Source organism: Ahaetulla prasina, chromosome 12 (assembly GCF_028640845.1).
Source record: "Ahaetulla prasina isolate Xishuangbanna chromosome 12, ASM2864084v1, whole genome shotgun sequence".
NCBI classification, from domain to species: domain Eukaryota; kingdom Metazoa; phylum Chordata; class Lepidosauria; order Squamata; family Colubridae; genus Ahaetulla; species Ahaetulla prasina.
In genome coordinates, this window is record NC_080550.1 from 3,707,903 (window position 1) to 3,727,894 (window position 19,992).

Sequence of the window (19,992 nt, forward strand, 5' to 3'; positions counted from 1 at the left end):
TTGCATGATACACATCTAATTAACCAGCAATTTTCTACATCAGATGGGGAAAAAATTGTCCCTCTATCCTTGTGATTTTTGCTCTGACTGGATAGTCCTAACAATCAAAATCTGCCTCCTCTTCAGCTGGTCCAGAAGTCCACTTTGTGACATCTCATGCACTCTAATTACTAACATCTACACCAGGGGACTCTAAACTTGGTAATTTTAAGACTTGTGGACTTCAACTCCCAGAATTCCGCAGGCACCCATGCTAGAAGATGAGTGGACTTCAACTCCTTCAACTCAGCATGCTGGGCGAGGGATTCTGGGAGCTGAAGTCCACAAGTCTTAAAGTTGCTAAGTTTGGAGAGCCCTGATCTACAATATCCTCAGCCAGAAGTGTTTGTGTCAGCAACTCGAATCTGAGACTTTTTCTTTATAGACGTGTCTACAGTAAGAAGGCTAATGAGGTGAGAAGGCTAATGAAGAATAATTTCAGCATGCTGAGGAACTTGACTTAGTTCCTGAGCAAACAGGGAGGAAATCCAGTGGTCGGATTCAGCCGGTTCGAGACGGTTCAGGTGAACCAGTTGTTAAACTGCTGGCTGGCCCCTCCCCTCCCTGCCCCTCCCCTTCCAGGAGTCCCCACACACCCTGTTTTTGCTCCCAGATAAGTGCAGGGAGGTCTACTAGCCCAAAACGTGGCATGGAGTACGGCACAGTCCCCCCCGGCCCATTTTTGCTTCCAGGAGGCTGCAGGGAGGCCTACTAGGCCCAAAATGGGGTGTGGGGGTGCAGCACGGCCTCCCCATGGCCCGTGTTTGCTCCCAGGGGGGTGCAGGAGGCCGAGTGCTGCCTGTCACACATCCTGGCCACACCCACTCAGCCAGTCATTAGGGCAGAGAACCAGTTGCTAAATTATTTGAATCCCATCACTGGAGGTATCTCAGCTTACGTTAGGACCACAAGCCATCAAAACCAAGAACCTGCCTATCGCAGATACTTACTCAGCTATCAAGAGCCAGCCAGAAGATGATAATTGAGCATTTGAGAAAGAAACGGATCAATGGGTGAATTCATGTTTCAGGAAGCTGGTTATGGAAGAAGATTTGTCATGGTAAGGTAAAAGTAAAGGTTCCCTCGCACATATGTGCTAGTCGTTGCCGACTCTAGGGGGTGGTGCTCATCTCCTTTCAAAGCCGAAGAGCCAGCGCTGTCGGAAGACGTCTCCGTGGTCATGTGGCCAGCATGACTCAACGCCAAAGGTGCACGGAATGCTGTTACCTTCCCACCAAAGGTGGTCCCTATTTTTTCTACTTGCATTTTTATGTGCTTTCGAAACTGCTAGGTTGGCAGAAGCTGGGACAAGTAATGGGAGCTCACCCCGTTACATGGCAGCACTAGGGATTTGAACCACTGGGCTGCCAACCTTTTGATCGACAAGCTCAACGTCCTAGCCCCTGAACCAACGCGTCCCTTCATGGTAACATATGGTAACAGCTGCCCAAATTGTCATGGTAACAGCTGCCCAAAACATCTAAATCATTATGGGCTCAAATCTTGATCCAATGAAAGACAAGATATTTCTCCACGCTTTTGTGTTACATAAGGAAGACATCCGCAAACTTTGCCCGTTAGCATTTCTGTCTCTGGTGACATTTCAATTCAGGAAAAACAACAACAACAACCACCATCCCCAAAATCAGATTCAAAGGTCTTCGCTTGGGTGGGGTGAGAGGGCAGAGACCTCCAAGCCTTTTCGAGCACCCCTGCTGACTGTCCACCCCTTCGACTGACCTTCCTCATCTACCAAAACTTCCTTTAAAAACGCAGAAATAAGGGCTTTCCATCAAAGGCAGAGGCAGTGTCATTTCTGCAGCTTGCTTAAAATGTTTATCCGGAGATTACAGAGACAACTTCTACAGAATTTGGCGACCTTGGCTGAGCCTGGGGAACAAAAGCATTGTGGATGACCCCGGGAAGAGGAGATAAGACTGTTTTACTGGGGAAACAGGTCTGATGATGGGATGAGGAGAGAGAGAGAGGGAGAGAGAGAGAATGGATAAACAGCCATCTATCCCGTTCTTTTGCAAGAGGCTCTTCTATGGAAGGAGCAGTTATCTAAAGGCACCAAATTAATATGCAGAGGGAATACATCTGGGGAAGGGGAAGTAAAAACAGGGAGGGCAATCAAACCCCTCTTTAAATCCTGTTGTTAAGACTTCTTTTCTTGCTTCTTTTCAAGGGGAGACGCTGGCCCTTAGCCTATTTTAAGAAATGTTGCTTCTTTGCAGGAAAAAAAAACACCCATTCTTCTCCCCCTCCCTGATCCAGAACATTGCTATCATTCTTCTGATTCAATATCATTTAGATGCTGTGATTTATTTTTTTTGAAGGACAGTTTGTTTGGGATGTCAAAGCAAAGGCTTTGAAGCAGGGGTGAAATCCAGCAGGTTCTGACAGGTTCTGGAGAACCGGTAGCGGAAAGTTTGAGCAGTTCGGAGAACCGGCAAATACTACACCACCCCTGGCTGGCCCCAGAGTGGGGTGGGAATGGAGATTTCGTAATATCCTTCCCCCAAGAGTGGGGAGGGAGATTTTGCAGTATCCTTCCCCTGGAGTGGGGAGGGGATGGAGATTTGGCAGTATCCTTTCCCTGGAGTGGGGTGGGAATGGAGATTTGGCAGTATCTTTCTCCTGGAGTGGGGTGGGAATGGAGATTTGGCAGTATCCTTCCTTACCACGGCCACCAAGCCACGCCCACAGAACTGGTAGTAAAAAAAATTGAATTTCACCACTACAACTCATCTAACATTACATAATACACAACCTACAACACAACCTAAACAACAAATAACTACTAACCAACTAATTAGAAATGCCATGGAGAGAGGACAAACAAACAAATAAATAATAATACTTTGAAGGAAAGGGAATCTTTCCCTTTACAGGTAGTCCTGGATTTACAACTGTTCATTTAGTGATGGCTCAAACTTACAATGGCACTAAAAAAAAATGACATAGGACCGTTTTTCACACTAAACGACCATTGCTGCATCTTTATGGCCACGTGATCAAAATTTGGATGCTTGGCAACTGGCTGATATTTATGATGGTTGCAGTGATCCCCTTTCCGACAAGCAAAGTCAACGGGGAAGCCAGATTCATTCAACAACCGAGTTACTAACTTAATAACTGCAGTTATTTAACAACAGTGGCAAAAAAAGATCACCAAATGGGGTACAGCTCCCTGAACCACTGTCTCACGTAGCAACCAAAATTTGGGTCGTAAATCGAGAACTACCTATATATTTCCATCATTTCAAAACTGGAAGGGAAGGTAGTTATTGTAACTTAAAATAAATCTGCAAATATGTGCTCCTAGAATTTGAGTCCAAAGGGATTTGGGAGGCCATATGGCGGAATTCCCTGTTCTCCACAATTATAATATCCCCTAAATTCTGCTTCCGTGCCGCCGGTAATGCTTTTACATCTCCCATTCCAGTGCTGTATACTTTCTACTTTGGGAAGTACCCACCCACCCAGAGAATGAAATATTTGGGGAAATATTATATTTCCCCAAAAGGAGAAATGGAGAAAAATCTTAACAAAGGCAGAAAACAGCTCCAGTCTTTCTTAACAGTCTCAAGCAGAAGCCTGTAGAGATGGATATTTTGTACCTATTAAGAAAGACGGAGGCCAATCTATTCGTAAACAGAAGGCTGGAGTTGATGGGATGAAGAATTTATATCCCCCCACCCAAACTCTAAGGACAGGACAGGACCTTTAAGACATGATAGGATTTACCCACCACCATTAGAATAGCAAAAGACACAAGGCTCACTACATTACACAATCCCCTGGAGCATCCCAATCACAAAACCCCAGAATCCTATAAGGATCCATCCATTCACCAGGCCAAGGGGTCAGCCACCCCAGAAACATTTGCTGCTGTCACCGAAGTTTCTTGGGAACCAAATAAGACTTTTTTTTCTTGCTGTCAGTCGGCCTCCATTTTATTTCCAGCACCTTTCTCCCAGTTTCGAACCGGACCAGATTTTTTTTTCTTCCTACACTACTATTAAGAATGTTTACTTGAAGTTTAAAACTCCATCTTGGAACAATTACGTCTGTCATTTTTTTCATACCTATTTGCATGATTGCAAGGCACGATGTCTTCTCCCCCAGCCATTTTCTCAGCCTCTCAGCCTGCTAATTGGGGAAGGTAAAAGGCAAAGGTAAAAGTTCCCCTCACACATATGTGCTAGTTGTTCCCGACTCTAGGGGGTGGTGCTCATCTTCATTTCAAAGCCGAAGAGCCAGCTCTGTCCGAAGACATCTCTCCGTGGTCATGTGGCCGGCATGACTCAATGCCAAAGGCACACAGAACACTGTTATCTTCCCATCAAAGGTGGTCCCTGTTTTTTCTACTTGTATTTTTTATGTGCTTTCGAACTGCTAGGTTGGCAGAAGCTGGGACGCCTTGTGCACGGTCACTCATGCGCTCGTTACCTCTCGCTTGGATTATTGTAATGCTCTCTACATGGGGCTCCCCTTGAAGTGCACTCGGAGGCTTCAGTTAGTCCAGAATGCAGCTGCGCGGGTGATAGAGGGAGCTCCGCGTAGCTCCCATATAACACCGCTCCTATGCAGACTGCACTGGCTACCTGTGGCCTTTCGAGTGCACTTTAAGGTTTTGGTTACTACCTTTAAAGCGCTCCATGGCTTAGGGCCTGGGTACTTACGGGACAGCCTGCTGTTACCACATGCCTCCCACCGACCCGTACGCTCTCACAGAGAGGGACTTCTCAGGGTGCCGTCCGCCAAGCAATGTCGGCTGGCGGCCCCCAGGGGAAGGTCCTTCTCTGTAGGGGCTCCCACACTCTGGAACGAACTTCCCCCGGGTTTACGCCAAATACCTGACCTTCGGACATTCCGTCGCGAACTGAAGACATATCTTTTTATTCGCGCGGGGCTGGCTTAAATTGAATTTTATTAAATTTTAAATTCTTATTAACTAATTTTAAATGGGGTTTTTAGTTCATTGTATACTTTTCAGGCCAATTTTAAAATAAGTTTTTTAATTGCATTTTAAATTGTATATTGTACTATCTGTTTTATTTTGCCTGTACACCGCCCTGAGTCCTTCGGGAGAAGGGCGGTATAAAAATCAAATAAATAAATAAATAACAGGAGCTCACCCCGTTACGCGGCAGCATTAGGGATTCAAACCGCTGAACTGCCAACCTTTCGATTGACAAGCTCGGCGCCTTAGCCATGTGAGCCATGTGGCTAAGCCCTTGTATCCCTAGTAATCGGGGAAGGGGAGGTTTAATTCTCCCTTACATTTAAGATCTGATTTTTGAGCCGAGTCACCATTTGCTTCGGGTAAAAAGGCTTCTGAATTCCTCCCCTTAGATAAGAAACCCCAGGAGAAAAATCTTGCTGTCTGGAGGTTCAAATTACTCATGAACGTTTCTGTGCTTGGGGAAGGGACGAGTAATCAAAACGATAGATTAAAACCCAGAAAGAAAAGTCAGATATAATTTGACTCCATAGGCTGCCCATTGTTCTATCAGCGTCTCAAAGAATATGATTATTGAAAATTGCCTGCTCATTTTCGATTCAAACCACCTTTGTTGCCCATCCTTTCCTACTGTGATGCAGCACAATAGATACGGATAACAATTTACCCCGAATATGAAATATCGGTGACTTCACCCAGCTCGTTAATATTCTTTAAGGGAGCATTCATTAGACATTTCTCTCTCTTTTTAACGCTTTCCCACACTGAGAACAAGTGAAAAATACATGCATATTTAATTTGCAGAGATGGGTGTGTGTGTGTGTGGAAACTGCTAATTTTGGTTTCAACACAGTAAACTTCTCTCTGGCTGTTTGGCATTAATAGCTGTCAATTCCATTAATAGACATGTTGGCAGGGACATTAAAGAGATGCTCCTTAAGTGGTGTTCCAGATGCTCCGTTTCTGCTTTCAGAATTATGACCTAGGACTCACAGATGAAAGCAAACAAATTAACGACGGGGACCTCAACACTTCCATTTGTCATGCGAGGAGATGTGAGCAATTTGGAACGATCTATCAAAAGTAGAAAATCGGTGGTCTCTTCTTTGAATGGTTGCATTTTTCAGAAAATATTTTTTTTCTCACTACTCGCTACTAGAACAGATTAATGGAGTTGGAAAGGACCTTTTAGGTCATCTAGTCCAACCCCCCCCCATTCAAGCAGGAGACCCTACATTAAGCACACACACACACACACACAATGGAGAATCTGGTTGCAACTACAGCTATCCTCGACCTACGACTGTAGCCGAGCCTGGAATCTCCACTGCTAAACAGGACAGCTGCTAAGCGAGTTTTGCCCCTTTTTACGACCTTGGTGTCGCAGTTGTTCAGTGAAACACAGCAGTTGTTAAGTGTCTCACACAATTGTGGAGTGAATCTAGCTTCTCTCGTTGACTTTGCTTGTCAGAAGCCAGCTGGGAAGGTTACAAATGGCAGTTACGTGATCCTGGGGACAGTGCAACTGTCACAAGTACATGCCAGTTACCAAGTGCCCAAATTTTGATCACGTGACCACAGGAATGCTGCAACAACAGTAAGTGTGAGAACAGGTCCTAAGTTACTTTTTTCCCCCCACTGCTATTGTAATTTTGAACAGTCACTAAACTAACAATTGTAATTTCTCTCTCTCTGAACACAATGAGAATATATCTGCTGAACAAAACTCCGCACTGGTGACAGGAAAGGCATCCGGCCATTAAAACACTCTGCTAGCTCCATTCAGTTACCCAGACTCCACCCCGCAGGGGATTATGGGGTCATTAAAAGAGGATGATGATGATGATGATTACTAAACTAGCAATTGTAAGCCGAGGACCAAATAAAACTAAAGCAAACTCAAACACAAATTCCTGAGCTCTTCCTCGGCCTATTTTTTTCCAAGCAAAGCTGCGTTCCTCTGGTGCAACAGATTTGACTTTTAGCAAGAAGAAATGCTCAGCCTTTCCAAGAAACTTAAAGCAATCATCACCCCTCAGAAAAAAAAAAAAAAAAAAGGAGGAGGAAGAGGAGGAGGGGGAGGACTCCAAAACTACTTTCAGGCAAAACTCGACCGTGTTTTCTCTTGACAATGTAGGTCAGTTGAAGAGAGGCAGCTGAAAGGAATATCTTGAAAGAAAAGTAAAGAACAGCCAAAAAGCAGAAATAAAAGGCAGAGAAAATCAGAGAGACAGAAGCTCCTCTCCATCTGTAAATATCAAAAGAAAAACAGCTGAAAGGGAAGCTGAGCTCCATAATGGCTCCATGAAGGGTGCAAACCAATCCTGGCTGCCTGTTTTAGCTCCGATATTAAAGCTCTATTTTGACACAGCCGCAAATAAACCGGGTTTTTTTCCACGTGAGTTGGATTGGCAAGGCTTCCATCCAAGAAAATATCTCTATATTTCAGCGCCCCGTGTCAATTTTCTGATCTCCTTCTTTCTCAGAAACTCAGTTTGCAAACTCCAAGTAGTCTTTGACTTACAACAGTGACCGTTTCAAGTAACGACGACACTGGAAAAAGTGATTTGTGACTATTTTTTACTCTTACGACTGCTGCAACGCCCGCATGGCCCAGGTGGGTTTCATGTAATTTTACCACCGGTTCGGCGTGCAATGAAAATGTGAGTGCGCACCTTCCGCGCATGTGGCCGGCCTTCTGTGCATATGGTTTGCTCTCACACACGGCTTGCATGCATGCGCACGGCTTAGAAAATGTGGCTAAATAGGATGGCATAGTGCTGGGGCAGGTGGGCGGGGGCGGGCTCACCTGCAGGTCACACTACCGGTTCTCCCCAACTGGTCTGAACTGGCTGAATCCCACCACTGCCCCCTGGTCATGTGACTTACATTCGGATCCTTGACAACGGATTCATATTTATGACAGTTGAAGTATGCTGGGGGTGTGTGTCACGTGATCTGACCAGCGGAGTCCATGGGGAAGCCGAATTCACATAACAACCGTGTTACTAACTTAACCCCTGCAGCGTTTCCCTTAACAGTGGCACGAAAGGTGGCAAAGCTCCCTTAATTGCTGTCTCGCCGAGCAATGGAAATTTGGGGCTGAATTATGGTCGTAAATACGAAGGACCACCTGAATCAAATCCGATCTCTTCACTCCTGCCTTTCCTGGGGCCGAGAAACGAACGGGAGGAAGTTCTCACCTGTTGCCTGCTAACATTCAAGAAATGTGTTTCGTGGCACCAGTAATTACAACCGAAAAGGTCACACCACTGTTTCTTTAGTTAATGAGACTAATTTTCTTTCGCTGGCTATTTTTAGACTCAATCCTTTTTTTTTACTTTCTTAGACTTTAACTGGAAAAGAGTGGCCACACCTGGAGGCAAATTCAATTAACGGCTGACGCGGCATACATTTTGCCTCGTGATTTAATTTTCTTTTGGTTAATTAATTCAGTTCCTAGCACCGGCCACCCTTCCCCACCAAGGCGCAGCCTGTGTTAAGTACAGCCAGCTTGTGATAATGTTTTGAAGGGTCGGGCATGGATTGGAAGCATATATATTTTTTTTATCTCTTTTGAAAGCTGGAACTGGATTTTCTTTTTGCTTTTTTACAATGGAATTGGTTTATTGCATTGCAATCTTAAGTCTTTAAAAGGTTTTTTTTTTAATTAAAAAAACAGTGATATGGGGGTTTGAGTGCTGTTTTCGGGGAAGGGACACTTCTAGCCTCCAGTCCAGTAGTGAAATCCAATTTTTTTTACTACCGGTTCTGTGGACATGGCTTGGTGGGTGTGGTGTGGCTTGGTGGGCATGGCAGGGAAGGATACTGCAAAATCTCTATTCCCTCCCCACTCCAGGGGAAGGATACTGCAAAATCCCCATTCCCTCCCCACTCCTAGGGGAAGGATACTGCAACATCTCCATTCCCTCCCCACTCCTAGGGGAAGGATACTGCAAAATCCCCCTCCCCTCCCCACTCCTAGGGGAAGGATACTGCAAAATCCCCATTCTCTCCCCACTCTGGGACCAGCCAGAGGTGGTATTTGCCGGTTCTCCGAACTATTCAAAATTTCCGCTACCAGTTCTCCAGAACCTGTTAGAACCTGCTGGATTTCACCCCAGCTCCATGCCCTCTCTTCCTTTCTGGAGTTAGCAATGTAGAAATGGTAAAAAGTCAGTAAATCTGAGTTTAAGAGCACTTTTATATTTATTTCATATTACTGTAAGGATCAAGTTATGTGACTGCCCAAAATCACTCGCTTTAAGTGGGCAGTCATATATGTTGAATTAATTAAACAAATAATTAATTTGTTTAAATTTGCAGTAAGTTTAATTAATTGAATTAATTTAACAAATAAAGAAATGCAGTCACGGTTTTTTTTGTCCTTCTCATAGACTTAATTCCTTCCACTTTCCATAAAAATTAACTATAACTTGTCAGGTATCCAGACTAGGCAAACTCTGGTTTCCATAAACCATTGTTTATACACAGATGTTGCATGCAGTAGATCTTGGTGGTTGGCCTTGACTAAGTATATTAGGGACAGTGTGGGGTCCTTGGTGTTCTCTGAGCTTGGTGGTTTTCTTGCAGATATTTTATTACCAAACTAGGTAACATCATCAGTGCACCACAATTCAACCCTGAGCTACAAATATTCTCTTCTATTAGGGACATTGTGGAGAATCTACATGATTGACTTAAGCTGTCCAGCCCTTTTATTGCCAATGGAAAAATGACGAAAAGACACTTTGGTGTTCAAGATTCCCACAGACTCATATCTGATCATCAACAGATGATATAAGGAGAAGCAACTGGGGTAAATCATGATGTCATTGTGCAAGGGAGTGTTGCAGTGGCCTAGAGGTGGAGCTCTCGCTTCACAATCAGGAGGCTGTGAGTTCGATCCTAGGTAGAGCCAGATATTTCTCTCTCTGGGCACAATGAGAATATATCTGCTGAACAAAACTCCACATTGGCGACAGGAAAGGAATCCGGCCATGAAAACACTCTGCTAGCTCCGTTCAGTTGCCCAGACTACACCCCGCAAGGGATTATGGGATTGTTAAAAGAGGATGATGATGATGATGAGGAAGTCATTGTGCAAATGACAGAAATTATGTCCGTGATGTTATTGTGGGTTGTATGAACGCATACAAAACTAGGAGTTAATCCTGAAATAGATTTGCTTTGTATTCCCTAGAGGATAGTCAAAAACCAACAAATGGGATTTAATAGAAGGTAGCGTTCATCTAATCCTCTTTCTAAAAAAATCTTAGAAATATCTCATTAATCTAAGGACATCTAAACTACTAGCCTTCTCCACCACAAATGTGTCCTTAAATTGTCATTTAATGACTAAATATTCCCACATGGAAAGCTTTACATTGGTTACGTTTGAATGCGATGCGAAGTCTGAGAAACAGTTAAAATACACACAATTTTTAAAAAAAATTCTGTCGGTGTCCTTCCCTCATCCAATCCCAACGCTAGTTTGATTTCCTCAGTTATAAGGAAACTACTTTTATACAGCAAAAATGTCGTTTTCCATTCCCACCACCTCCCTTTAGGGAAAACAGAGATAGATTCTGTGATATCTATCTTTTAAGGAAGAAAATTGATACTAAATTTAGAGGCTCAGATATTGGAAAAGTCATTATGGTCCTGTCAAAATGAGCCCCTCTCAAAGTAAATTTGTTTGCTGGACTGCTGACAAAGATGATGATTCCCATCAAGTTTCATATTGCAGCTCTTGATTCAAATGAAAATTTACTCCAACTTAAAAAAAATAAACCCCAGAGAAATAAATTTGGACTGTACAAAACAATAATATCTACTGCCATGAAAAATTCATGCATTTCAGGGTCAGTTAAATAATTTATATTAGTTTTCCTAATATTATCCACTGCTTCCACGTATTTTTAAGTGATTTTTCTATTCCCCATGTCTACCCCACACATCTTGTCCTACCCATAATTGACAACTCCATAGACATCGATGTTATTTCGTAGTTGTTGATAATTAATATTTCAGAAATGTATAGTTTTAGGAATGACTAACTACTGCATATATAGACCTGCTTAACTGATGTTTATTTAATAACATCAACTAACCTTTTAATAGAGAAGTTATGAGATTCAACCAGGTGAGAAATAGAACTTTTTTCTAAGGATTCTCATTAATTTTATCTCTGCTTTAGTTTTGATTCAGATTTAAGGCAATCAACCTCTTGCCTTTTGTGCATTTCAAAATAAACATTTACCTCTTTCTTGGTGAATTCTGGCGCATGGTCATTTTTATCATCAATGACAATTGTTGCAGTGGTGGTTCCAGTCAACCCAACTTCATGGCCGGCCATGTCCTTTGCTTCTAGGATGAGCTCATATTTTGGATTCTCCATTGTCTGCAGAGATGAAGAAAGAAGAGATTTTAATCCAAGGATGAGACATTCATTCTACTTGCGGTATCTTCATTGTTACTGCAGAACTGCAGAAAAAACAATGGCTACCAACCTGCCTTCCATGGAGGACCTGTATACAGCACGAATCAAAAAGAGGGCTGTGAAAATATTTACAGACCCCTCACATCCTGGACACAAACTGTTCCAACTCCTACCCTCAAAACGACACTATAGAGCATTGCACATCAGAACAACTAGACACAAGGACAGTTTTTTCCCAAACGCCATCACTCTGCTAAACAAATAATTCCCTCAACACTGTCAAACTATTTACTAAGTCTGCACTACTATTAATCTTCTCATCGTTCTCATCGCCCAAAGAAATTTCATTAAAATAAGGTCCTAGAAATCCATCCATCCATCCATCCATCCATCCATCCATCCATCCAGCCAGCCAGCCAGCCAGCCAGCCAGCCAGCCAGCCAGCCAGCCAGCCAGCCAGCCAGCCATTTCTCCATCTATCCATCTCCCCATCCATCCAACTCTCCCTCCCTCCCTTTCAAGGCAGTCTTGACTTCTGGCAACTGTGTTGAAATCTACCCATCTTTAAAGTTGGCAAGGTTGAGTAATCATGGTCTACAGGGATTTCTCCAAAGGGAGAAGAGGAGGAACCCGCAGGCCAGCTCTCTGGCAACACAACCGCAAAAGCTGATTTCACAATTGCAGAAATTAAACGCACTACGATACAAATTCTGAAACACCAAAAGTTTTAGCACAGGAAAATGTTGCAAAATAGGTTACATATTTCTCCTATCCTGTTTTTTTTTTTTTGTTTGATTTTGTTGAGACCATCGCTAATTCCAGCCCTCCAGCCAGCTAAATGACAACAAGCAAATTTATGGGATAATTAAAGGTTTCTCTGTTGTAATTATATGAGTTCCTTTGACAGTGCTGTGTTTGGATGGAGCTGGAGTTGATAAATGAGCCATCAGATGAATCATGATTTAATGTCTGATCATTAAGGTTATTATCCCTCCTCTTAGCATTAGATCAGCTTTGTTTATAGTGGATGGGTTCTCTACGATATGAGGAAATAAGACAGCCTAACCTTTGCTCTGGACGATGCCATCGAAAGCAAAATGAATTAATTCCGAAAGATGTCAATTTCTTGCTCAGACAGTAGCGGCCTCATTCGGAATTGATTTCTTCTCCCTTATGTGATATTGCCACATTACCAAATCTGATACCATCTAGTCCTGAGGATTAGGGCTTGGCTCTTCTTTGATTCTTCTTTCAGGACCGTTTTATTTTTTTCCAAACTTGGTGCTGCAAAATTCACAGGGAGCTACCGAGAGAGGGAATCACCCTTCGGAGTCAACCGAACCATTGGCTATGAAAAGAGGTATGTGTCAGGCCTGGAAGCCATCTTTTGCATTGGGCCTTCAGGCCTGTCACATCTACTACTGTGGGAAACAGGGAGGGGGGATTGTATGGAGCATGAGTGATATGTAGTCATAATAACATTTCTTTCTCAGAGAGTCAAGGACATCTTGCTCTGCACCTGGAGGGCTGGAACTGGGAGGCATATCCAGTTGGGATGGTGTTTTGACTAGACCACGGGATGGATGTGGGTGCTGGGCAGGAACTTGGACTTTCCATTGGGTGGGAAAAACCTGGAAGCTTTCAGATTGGGTTTTCCCAGATGTGCCAATATGACATCTCTAATAAAATTGAACTTTAAGGAACTTCTAGCTTCAGAGTCTTCTTTCATTAGGGATGTTACTTGGAACCCTGATAATGTGTAGATCTGAACTCTCAGCATTTTTAGGCAACTCAAGCTAAACTAGAGAACTTTGGAAATCACCTGTAGATGATCCGTTTGTAAACTGCTGAGAGTCATTTAGCAGGATGCCCCGAGGCATGCAGGGCATTAAAAACTTCATAGATATCCCACCAAAATGCTTCTTCTCTCCCCCCACAATCATCATGTTTAGAGGAGCGTAGAATATGACAAAACTTGCAACGACGGCTTCAAACTTCATGGAAAAGAAAACACCTTGAAGTTATAACGCCTCTTTAAGGGTAGAAAAAGCCAGCTCCAAAACGTCGGAGGGGATTGCAAAATGTTTTACAGCTTACAGCACTAATTTTCAAAATCACCTCTGTGATTTTATCCACTGAAGATAGAAGTGCCAGGAAATTTTCAGTAATAGCGTTTTCTGGGCATTTTGACCACCGGTGCTAATTTGCAAAGCTAATCAGCCATGGAGTAATACATTCCTACCTCGACCTTTATAATATTACTTCCTGGCATGGCCAGGGAAAAAAAAAAGTTTTCTCCCTTGAATCTGAATCTTCAACCCTAAACATATTTTTTTTTTGCATGCCTGCGCATATTTTTAACTTCAGGTAGTCCTCGACTTACAACGGTTGATTTAGTGACCGTTCCAAGGTTACAATGGCACTGAAAAATGGGACTTATGACCATTTTTTTCCCCCAGTTATGTTACGTGATCCAAATTCAGACGCTTGGCAACTGGTTCATACTTATGACCATTGCTGTGCCTCAAAAATCACATGATCCACTTTTCCTACCTTTGGACAGTCAAAGTCAATGGGGGAAGCCAGTTTCGACTTAACAACCGGATGACTAACTTATCAGCTGCAGCGGTTAACTTAATAACGGTCGCAAGAAAGGTTGTAAAATGGGTCTTAAATGTCTCACTTAACAACATAAATTTTGGACTCCATTGTGAGTCGTAAGTCAAGGACTACCTGTACCGTTCTGATTTCTCGAAGAAGCAGCCAACTTGGCCCCAAAAAATTATCCTACCACCTGCTGCATTTTTACTAAGTGGTGTAGGATTGAAGAAATTGCAGCCTGTTCAACTGCGAGGAATAACTGGAGTCAAAAGCTCCTTATTTCCAGTGGGATCTCCCTCTGATGAGCTTCCACTCAATGCTTCTTGTCCTACCCCTGGGTAGTAGGGAGATTAAACTAACTCCTTCCTCCCTGTGACAGCCCGTCAAGTATTGGAAAATGCTCTTGCCTTCTGGCAGCTCTTCACATACGTATACTAGGAACAGGCTCCTCCTGTTCCTCTGCCTCTCTGCTGTCCGCCTCTGGAGGCTTCGGAGTCCACGCATCGCTCCCAGATGGCCCTTGCCCCATCTCTGCCTCTGATGCAGAGCCCTCATCCGGGCCTTCCCCTGACTCCAGGACTGGCCCATGGTCCTTCCCAGCCTCCTCACTGTCTGACTGCGCTGCCAGCTCTGCAGGCTGCTGGCGGACCACAACAGTGTGCATTGGCATGACAGTTTCCACAAGAAAGATGCCATACAATGAACAGGGAAATGGATATAGGAAGAGGAGTTGCCATATATATGTGTGTGTGTGTGTGTGTGTGTGTGTGTGTGTGTGTGTGTGTGTGTGTATTAGTGAACAGTCTTTGTCACCAAATTGTTCCCGGCTTTTCGAGAGGACTTGATTTGCATTACAACATTTGACAAATCTTCAATCACTCTGATTTAATTCAGGAGTCCTCTGAATCCAAGGCACAATCGACACATTTATCAGCTTGGATCCTGTCTTCCAGAATAGGAATGTAATTAAAAGAGATAACTAACTCAATAATGAAGGGGGAAAAATTCAGTATTGTGCTCCATGAAGTCTTTGAAGAGATTGTCTTTACATTTACAATTCTGAACCACATACACTGAGCAAACCAAAGCCATCTAAGGTTGCAATCAGAGTTTCAGGTTTCATCCCGCATGATCATTGTTATATTTTTTTAAACCTTATCTCCGTTTACCGTGCAACTGACAGTAATAATTTCAGGTACCTTTCTAAAATCAAGCACTCTTTTGAACGTGTAATGAATCAGTAAATGATAGCATCTTTGCCCATAGACAAAATATAATTCTAGTGGATGCATTTATGTATTTGCTGGGTCATTCTCTGGGAGCATAAACTGATCTAATTCCCTATCAGATGAAAGATCGCATAAAATGGATTTTCAATTACACCGAGGATACATGTAGATGCACATGCAAACTTAGAAAAATCACAGGCTTAGTGGAAGTAAGCCATCACTTTTGTACAAATGCTCCTTGATTGATGGGAGCGTTCGTGGAATTTTGCATGCTTTAATCATTGACGTGGCAATGAATCCACCTTGCTTTGAGTCATCCTTCTTCTTTCCTTTCCTTCCCTCTTTCCCAGTGCTCCTCTAGAGCAGGGGTGTCACTCAATTTCATTGAGGGCCACATCAGGGCTGTGGTTGACCTCAAGGGGGGTGGTGGCGGCTGGAAGGGACGTGGCTAACTGGGTGGGTGTGGCTGACTGGGTGAGCGTGGCCAGCTTGATACCACTCTACAAACTGCTGGCATGTTTCCTCTTTGGGTAGACAGGGCTGAAGTCACACTGGCCCAATGTTTCCTCTTCACGCTGGGTAGACCAGGCCGAAGCAACATGGGCCGGCCCCTTACATTTTCCAGGATGGTCCCACAGGCCAGATCCGACCATATCATGGGGCAGATTTGGCCCGTAGACACCCCTACTCTAGAGAGTTAATGTTGTGGCCCGGCGGCTACCAGCAGAGTTGGTGGCAGACTCAGACAATGAGGAGGTTGGGGAGGAACTTGGCCCAGTTCTGGAGTCAAGTTCTGGAGTTGGAATTTCTGCTCCCTCTGACCCACACAAAAAGACCCCAAAAGGAGAGACTCTCTACAGCAACACAAACGTTCATTGCCTGTATCCGACCAAGGCCCGTAGTTTGAGGACCCCTGATGTAGTGCAATATAAAAAATGCAAATAATTTTTCTGAGGACCACCAAAATTTTCTCATGGACCACCAGTGGTCCACGGACCACCAGTTGGTGACCGCTGCCCTAGACCATTTCAGACAAATGATATAGATCTCTTTGGAATACTCTGCAAGGAAACATTTCTAACACTTTAGCCATTTTTCTCTCTCTAATGTGATTTAAATACAATGAACATTGATTATTAATCATTAGAATATAGGCTTTGTCCTAAACTGTGCAATAAGAAATATGGGACCATCATTTCGACCATCATTCTTTCTGAATTCCCCCAAAAGATTTGTACTTTATTTACAAATCCCTTTTTTTTTAATAGTACATAACGAGAAAGCTGTTTAACACAGCTTTCTTTTCTTTCCTTTTTTAAAAAGTTTTTTATTTTTTAACAAACACACACAAATAAATGGACAATGCATTTTTTCTGAATAGAGTATTGGCCGAGTCACAAATTTGTACAGTTTTTAGTTATCTCCCAACACAATTTATATGTTTCACTTTTTGCCATAATATTCTTTCTCTCTAATTTTTATTTTCTTTTCCTTATTTCTATTATATAACTAGTCTTACCATTCGCCCTAATCTCTAATCATTAATCACTTTCCTTTCCTTTTTCCTCTTCTCATTTAGTTTCAAATCAATCATTTTTCTAATATTTAACCCTGACTCTAAATCATGCTATTCAAATATTTTCCCATTAGTCCCTTTTCACATCAGAATATAGTTTCAAGCATTTTCCCTAAATTCCATTATTCCAATCACAAAAATTGATGTTGATACAATTTTACTTATCCAAATACTACAATCAAATACCTTACTACAATTCACTTAATTATATAACATTAAAATCATTCATTTCTAATTCTCGATTCCCATTATTATTATTTTTTAAATAGACCCAATTTTTCCATTGCTTTTTAAACTAAGTTAATCTTCACAATATGATATAATTTCAAATGTTTTAACTGAGTTCCGTATTTGCAATTAAAAACATTTCAAATATTACAATCTCATACATTGCATTTACTACAATTCATTTATACTTATAGATCTTACTTCAATTCTTTTATAACGCTAAGTAATTTTCCTGTTCCAATCACAAATATTAATATTCATGCAATTTTACACATAGAACATGACAGCTTTCTTTAATGAAGATGCTCAGAAAACTCAATTTTCTTTTCTGAAGATGCTCAGAACCCTTCAATTTAGGTCATTTTAAGCCAAGCAAGCCAGTAGTGTGAACATAATTGCTGAGTTCACATTCTATTGAAAGAGTTTTAAAAAAAACAAAAACATTTTCCCCCTTTTTTCCCCCTCCCTCCCAAAAAAAAAAAAAAAACAAAACATCCCCCTCCCTCCCCCACCCCCGGCTTCCCGGGTCAATCACAAGGTAAAGTCCAATCCAAATAACCACATCCAAAGCTTTTCGTCTCCCAACCCCCTCCCCATTACATAAAATAACTTTCTAATTATTCAAAGGCAATCTGATATTTCTTAATCTGATATCTGTTTTGTAGATAATCAATCCATTTTTTCCATTCAATTAAATATCTTTCCTGCGTATTGTCTTTTAAAATCGCTGAGATTTTAGCCATCTCAGCCAAGTTAATAACTTTCAATATCCATTCTTCTATTGTAGGTATCTCTTCTTTCTTCCAGTATTGTCCAATCAACAGTCTTGCTGCTGTTATTAAGTTCAAAATCAGTTTAGTCTCAATCCCTGTACAATCCATTATAATTCCCAAAAGGAAAAATTGTGGCAGGAACTTTATCTTCTTCTTCAGTACATTTTGAATAATCCACCAAATTCTTATCCAAAAGACCTTAATTTTCTTGCAAGTCCACCAAATATGAAAATATGTAGCATCATCACAATCACACCTCCAACATTTCGCTTGGATATTAGGATACATACATGATAATTTTTTGGGATCTAAATGCCATCTATAAAACATCTTATAAAAATTTTCCCTTAAATTCTGTGCTTGTGTAAACTTAACATTTCTAACCCAAATTTTCTCCCATGTTTCCAACATTATTGGTTCCTGAATATTCTGTGCCCATTTTATCATACAATCCTTTACCAAATCCGAATCTATTTCAAGCAACACATTATACAATCTCTTTATATGCTCCTGGGTCTGATTTCTAATTTGCTTTATTAAATTTTCCTCCTTTGCATTATACCAATTTTTGATCTTCTTTCCATCTAGCACTTATTTGCCCATATTGAAACCAAGTATAATTCCTCCTTCTTCATTTTAATACCTGTAATGATTTTAATTGCAATCTACCTCCTTCAGCATACAAAAGTTCTTTATATGTAATCATTTCCTGTTTCTGTTCTATATTTATATTCTCTATTGCATGTCTAGGGCTCATATAGGAATCTTATAATCTAATTTATAGGAATATTTATTCCAGACCATAAAGAGCACTTCTCAACACATGATTCTTAAAAGCCCTATCCACTTTTTTTCCATAAAATAAGTACGCATGCCATCCATATAACAAGTCATAACCTTCTATATTCAAAATTCTTTCCTCTGTTAAGTTAAACCAGTCACTTATTACTGAGAGGGTTACTGCTTCATAATATAGTTTAAAATTAGGCATTCTTAAACCACCTCTTTCCCGTGAATCCTGTATTATTTTCATTTTAACCCTCGCCTTTTTACCCTGCCATATAAATTTATTAATCCCACTCTGCCAATCTTCCAAATTTTTATCCTTTTTAATTATAGGTATCATCTGGAACAGAAACAAAAATCTAGGTAACACATTCATTTTAATAGCCGCAATCCTTCCCAATAGGGATAACTGCAATTTCTTCCAGCCATTCATATCATTCTGAACTTTTTGCCATAGCAAGTCATAATTATTCTTATAAAGTTTCTTGTTCGATGAGCTAATATAAACCCTAAATATTTAACCTTTTTTACTACCTCAAATCCTGTCATTTCCTCTAGTTTTTGTTTCTGTTGTATAGACATATTTTTAATTATCACTTTTGTTTTTTTCTGATTTATTTTAAATCCTGATACCTTTCCATATTTATCAATTACTTCCAACAAAAATCTACTTGAATTTATAGGATTCATTAACGTAACCACTACATCATCTGCAAAAGCTCTAACTTTGTACTCATATTGTCTAATCTTAATTCCCTCTATTTTCATTAATTCTCGTATTTTATCTAATAATGGTTCCAGAGTCAAAACAAACAATAATGGTGATAAGGGACATCCCTGTCTTGTTCCTTCCGCAATCTTAATAACTTCTGTCAAACTACCATTTACTATAATCTGTGCTGTTTGCTCTCCATAAATCGCTTTAATTATTCTAATAAAACAGTCTCCAAATTGCATTTTCTCTATTAATTTAAATAAAAAATCCCAATGCAATCGATCAAAGGCTTTCTCTGCATCCAAAAAAATAAGTGCCGCTGAAGTATTCTTCTTTTCCAAATATTCCAATATATTAATAATCTGTCTAACATTATTCCTCATCTGCCTCCCTTTTATAAAACCAGATTGATCAGTATGAATTCTTTGTTGTAAAACTAACATTAATCTATTTGCTATTATTTTTACAAAAATCTTATAATCATTATTTAAAAGTGAAATCGGCCTATAGTTACCAGGTTTAGAGCAGTCTTGCTCCTCTTTCGTATCAGTGAAATAAAAGATGTTTTCCATGACGGGGTATTCCCACCCTAATTGTATCTGATTAAATAATTCTTTAAGTGGGCCTAATATTT

The 19,992-nt window shown here is 41.2% G+C and overlaps 1 protein-coding gene across 1 annotated transcript in view; it reads right to left on the reverse strand.

Annotated features, from left to right (window-relative positions):
• Positions 1-19,992, reverse strand: part of CDH13 (cadherin 13) — a 567,998-nt gene that overhangs the window by 100,633 nt on the left and 447,373 nt on the right. The window contains exon 8 of the mRNA XM_058155303.1: positions 11,271-11,411. Within this exon, the coding sequence (XP_058011286.1) occupies positions 11,271-11,411 (141 nt within the window). The remainder of the gene's footprint in view (positions 1-11,270; positions 11,412-19,992) is intronic.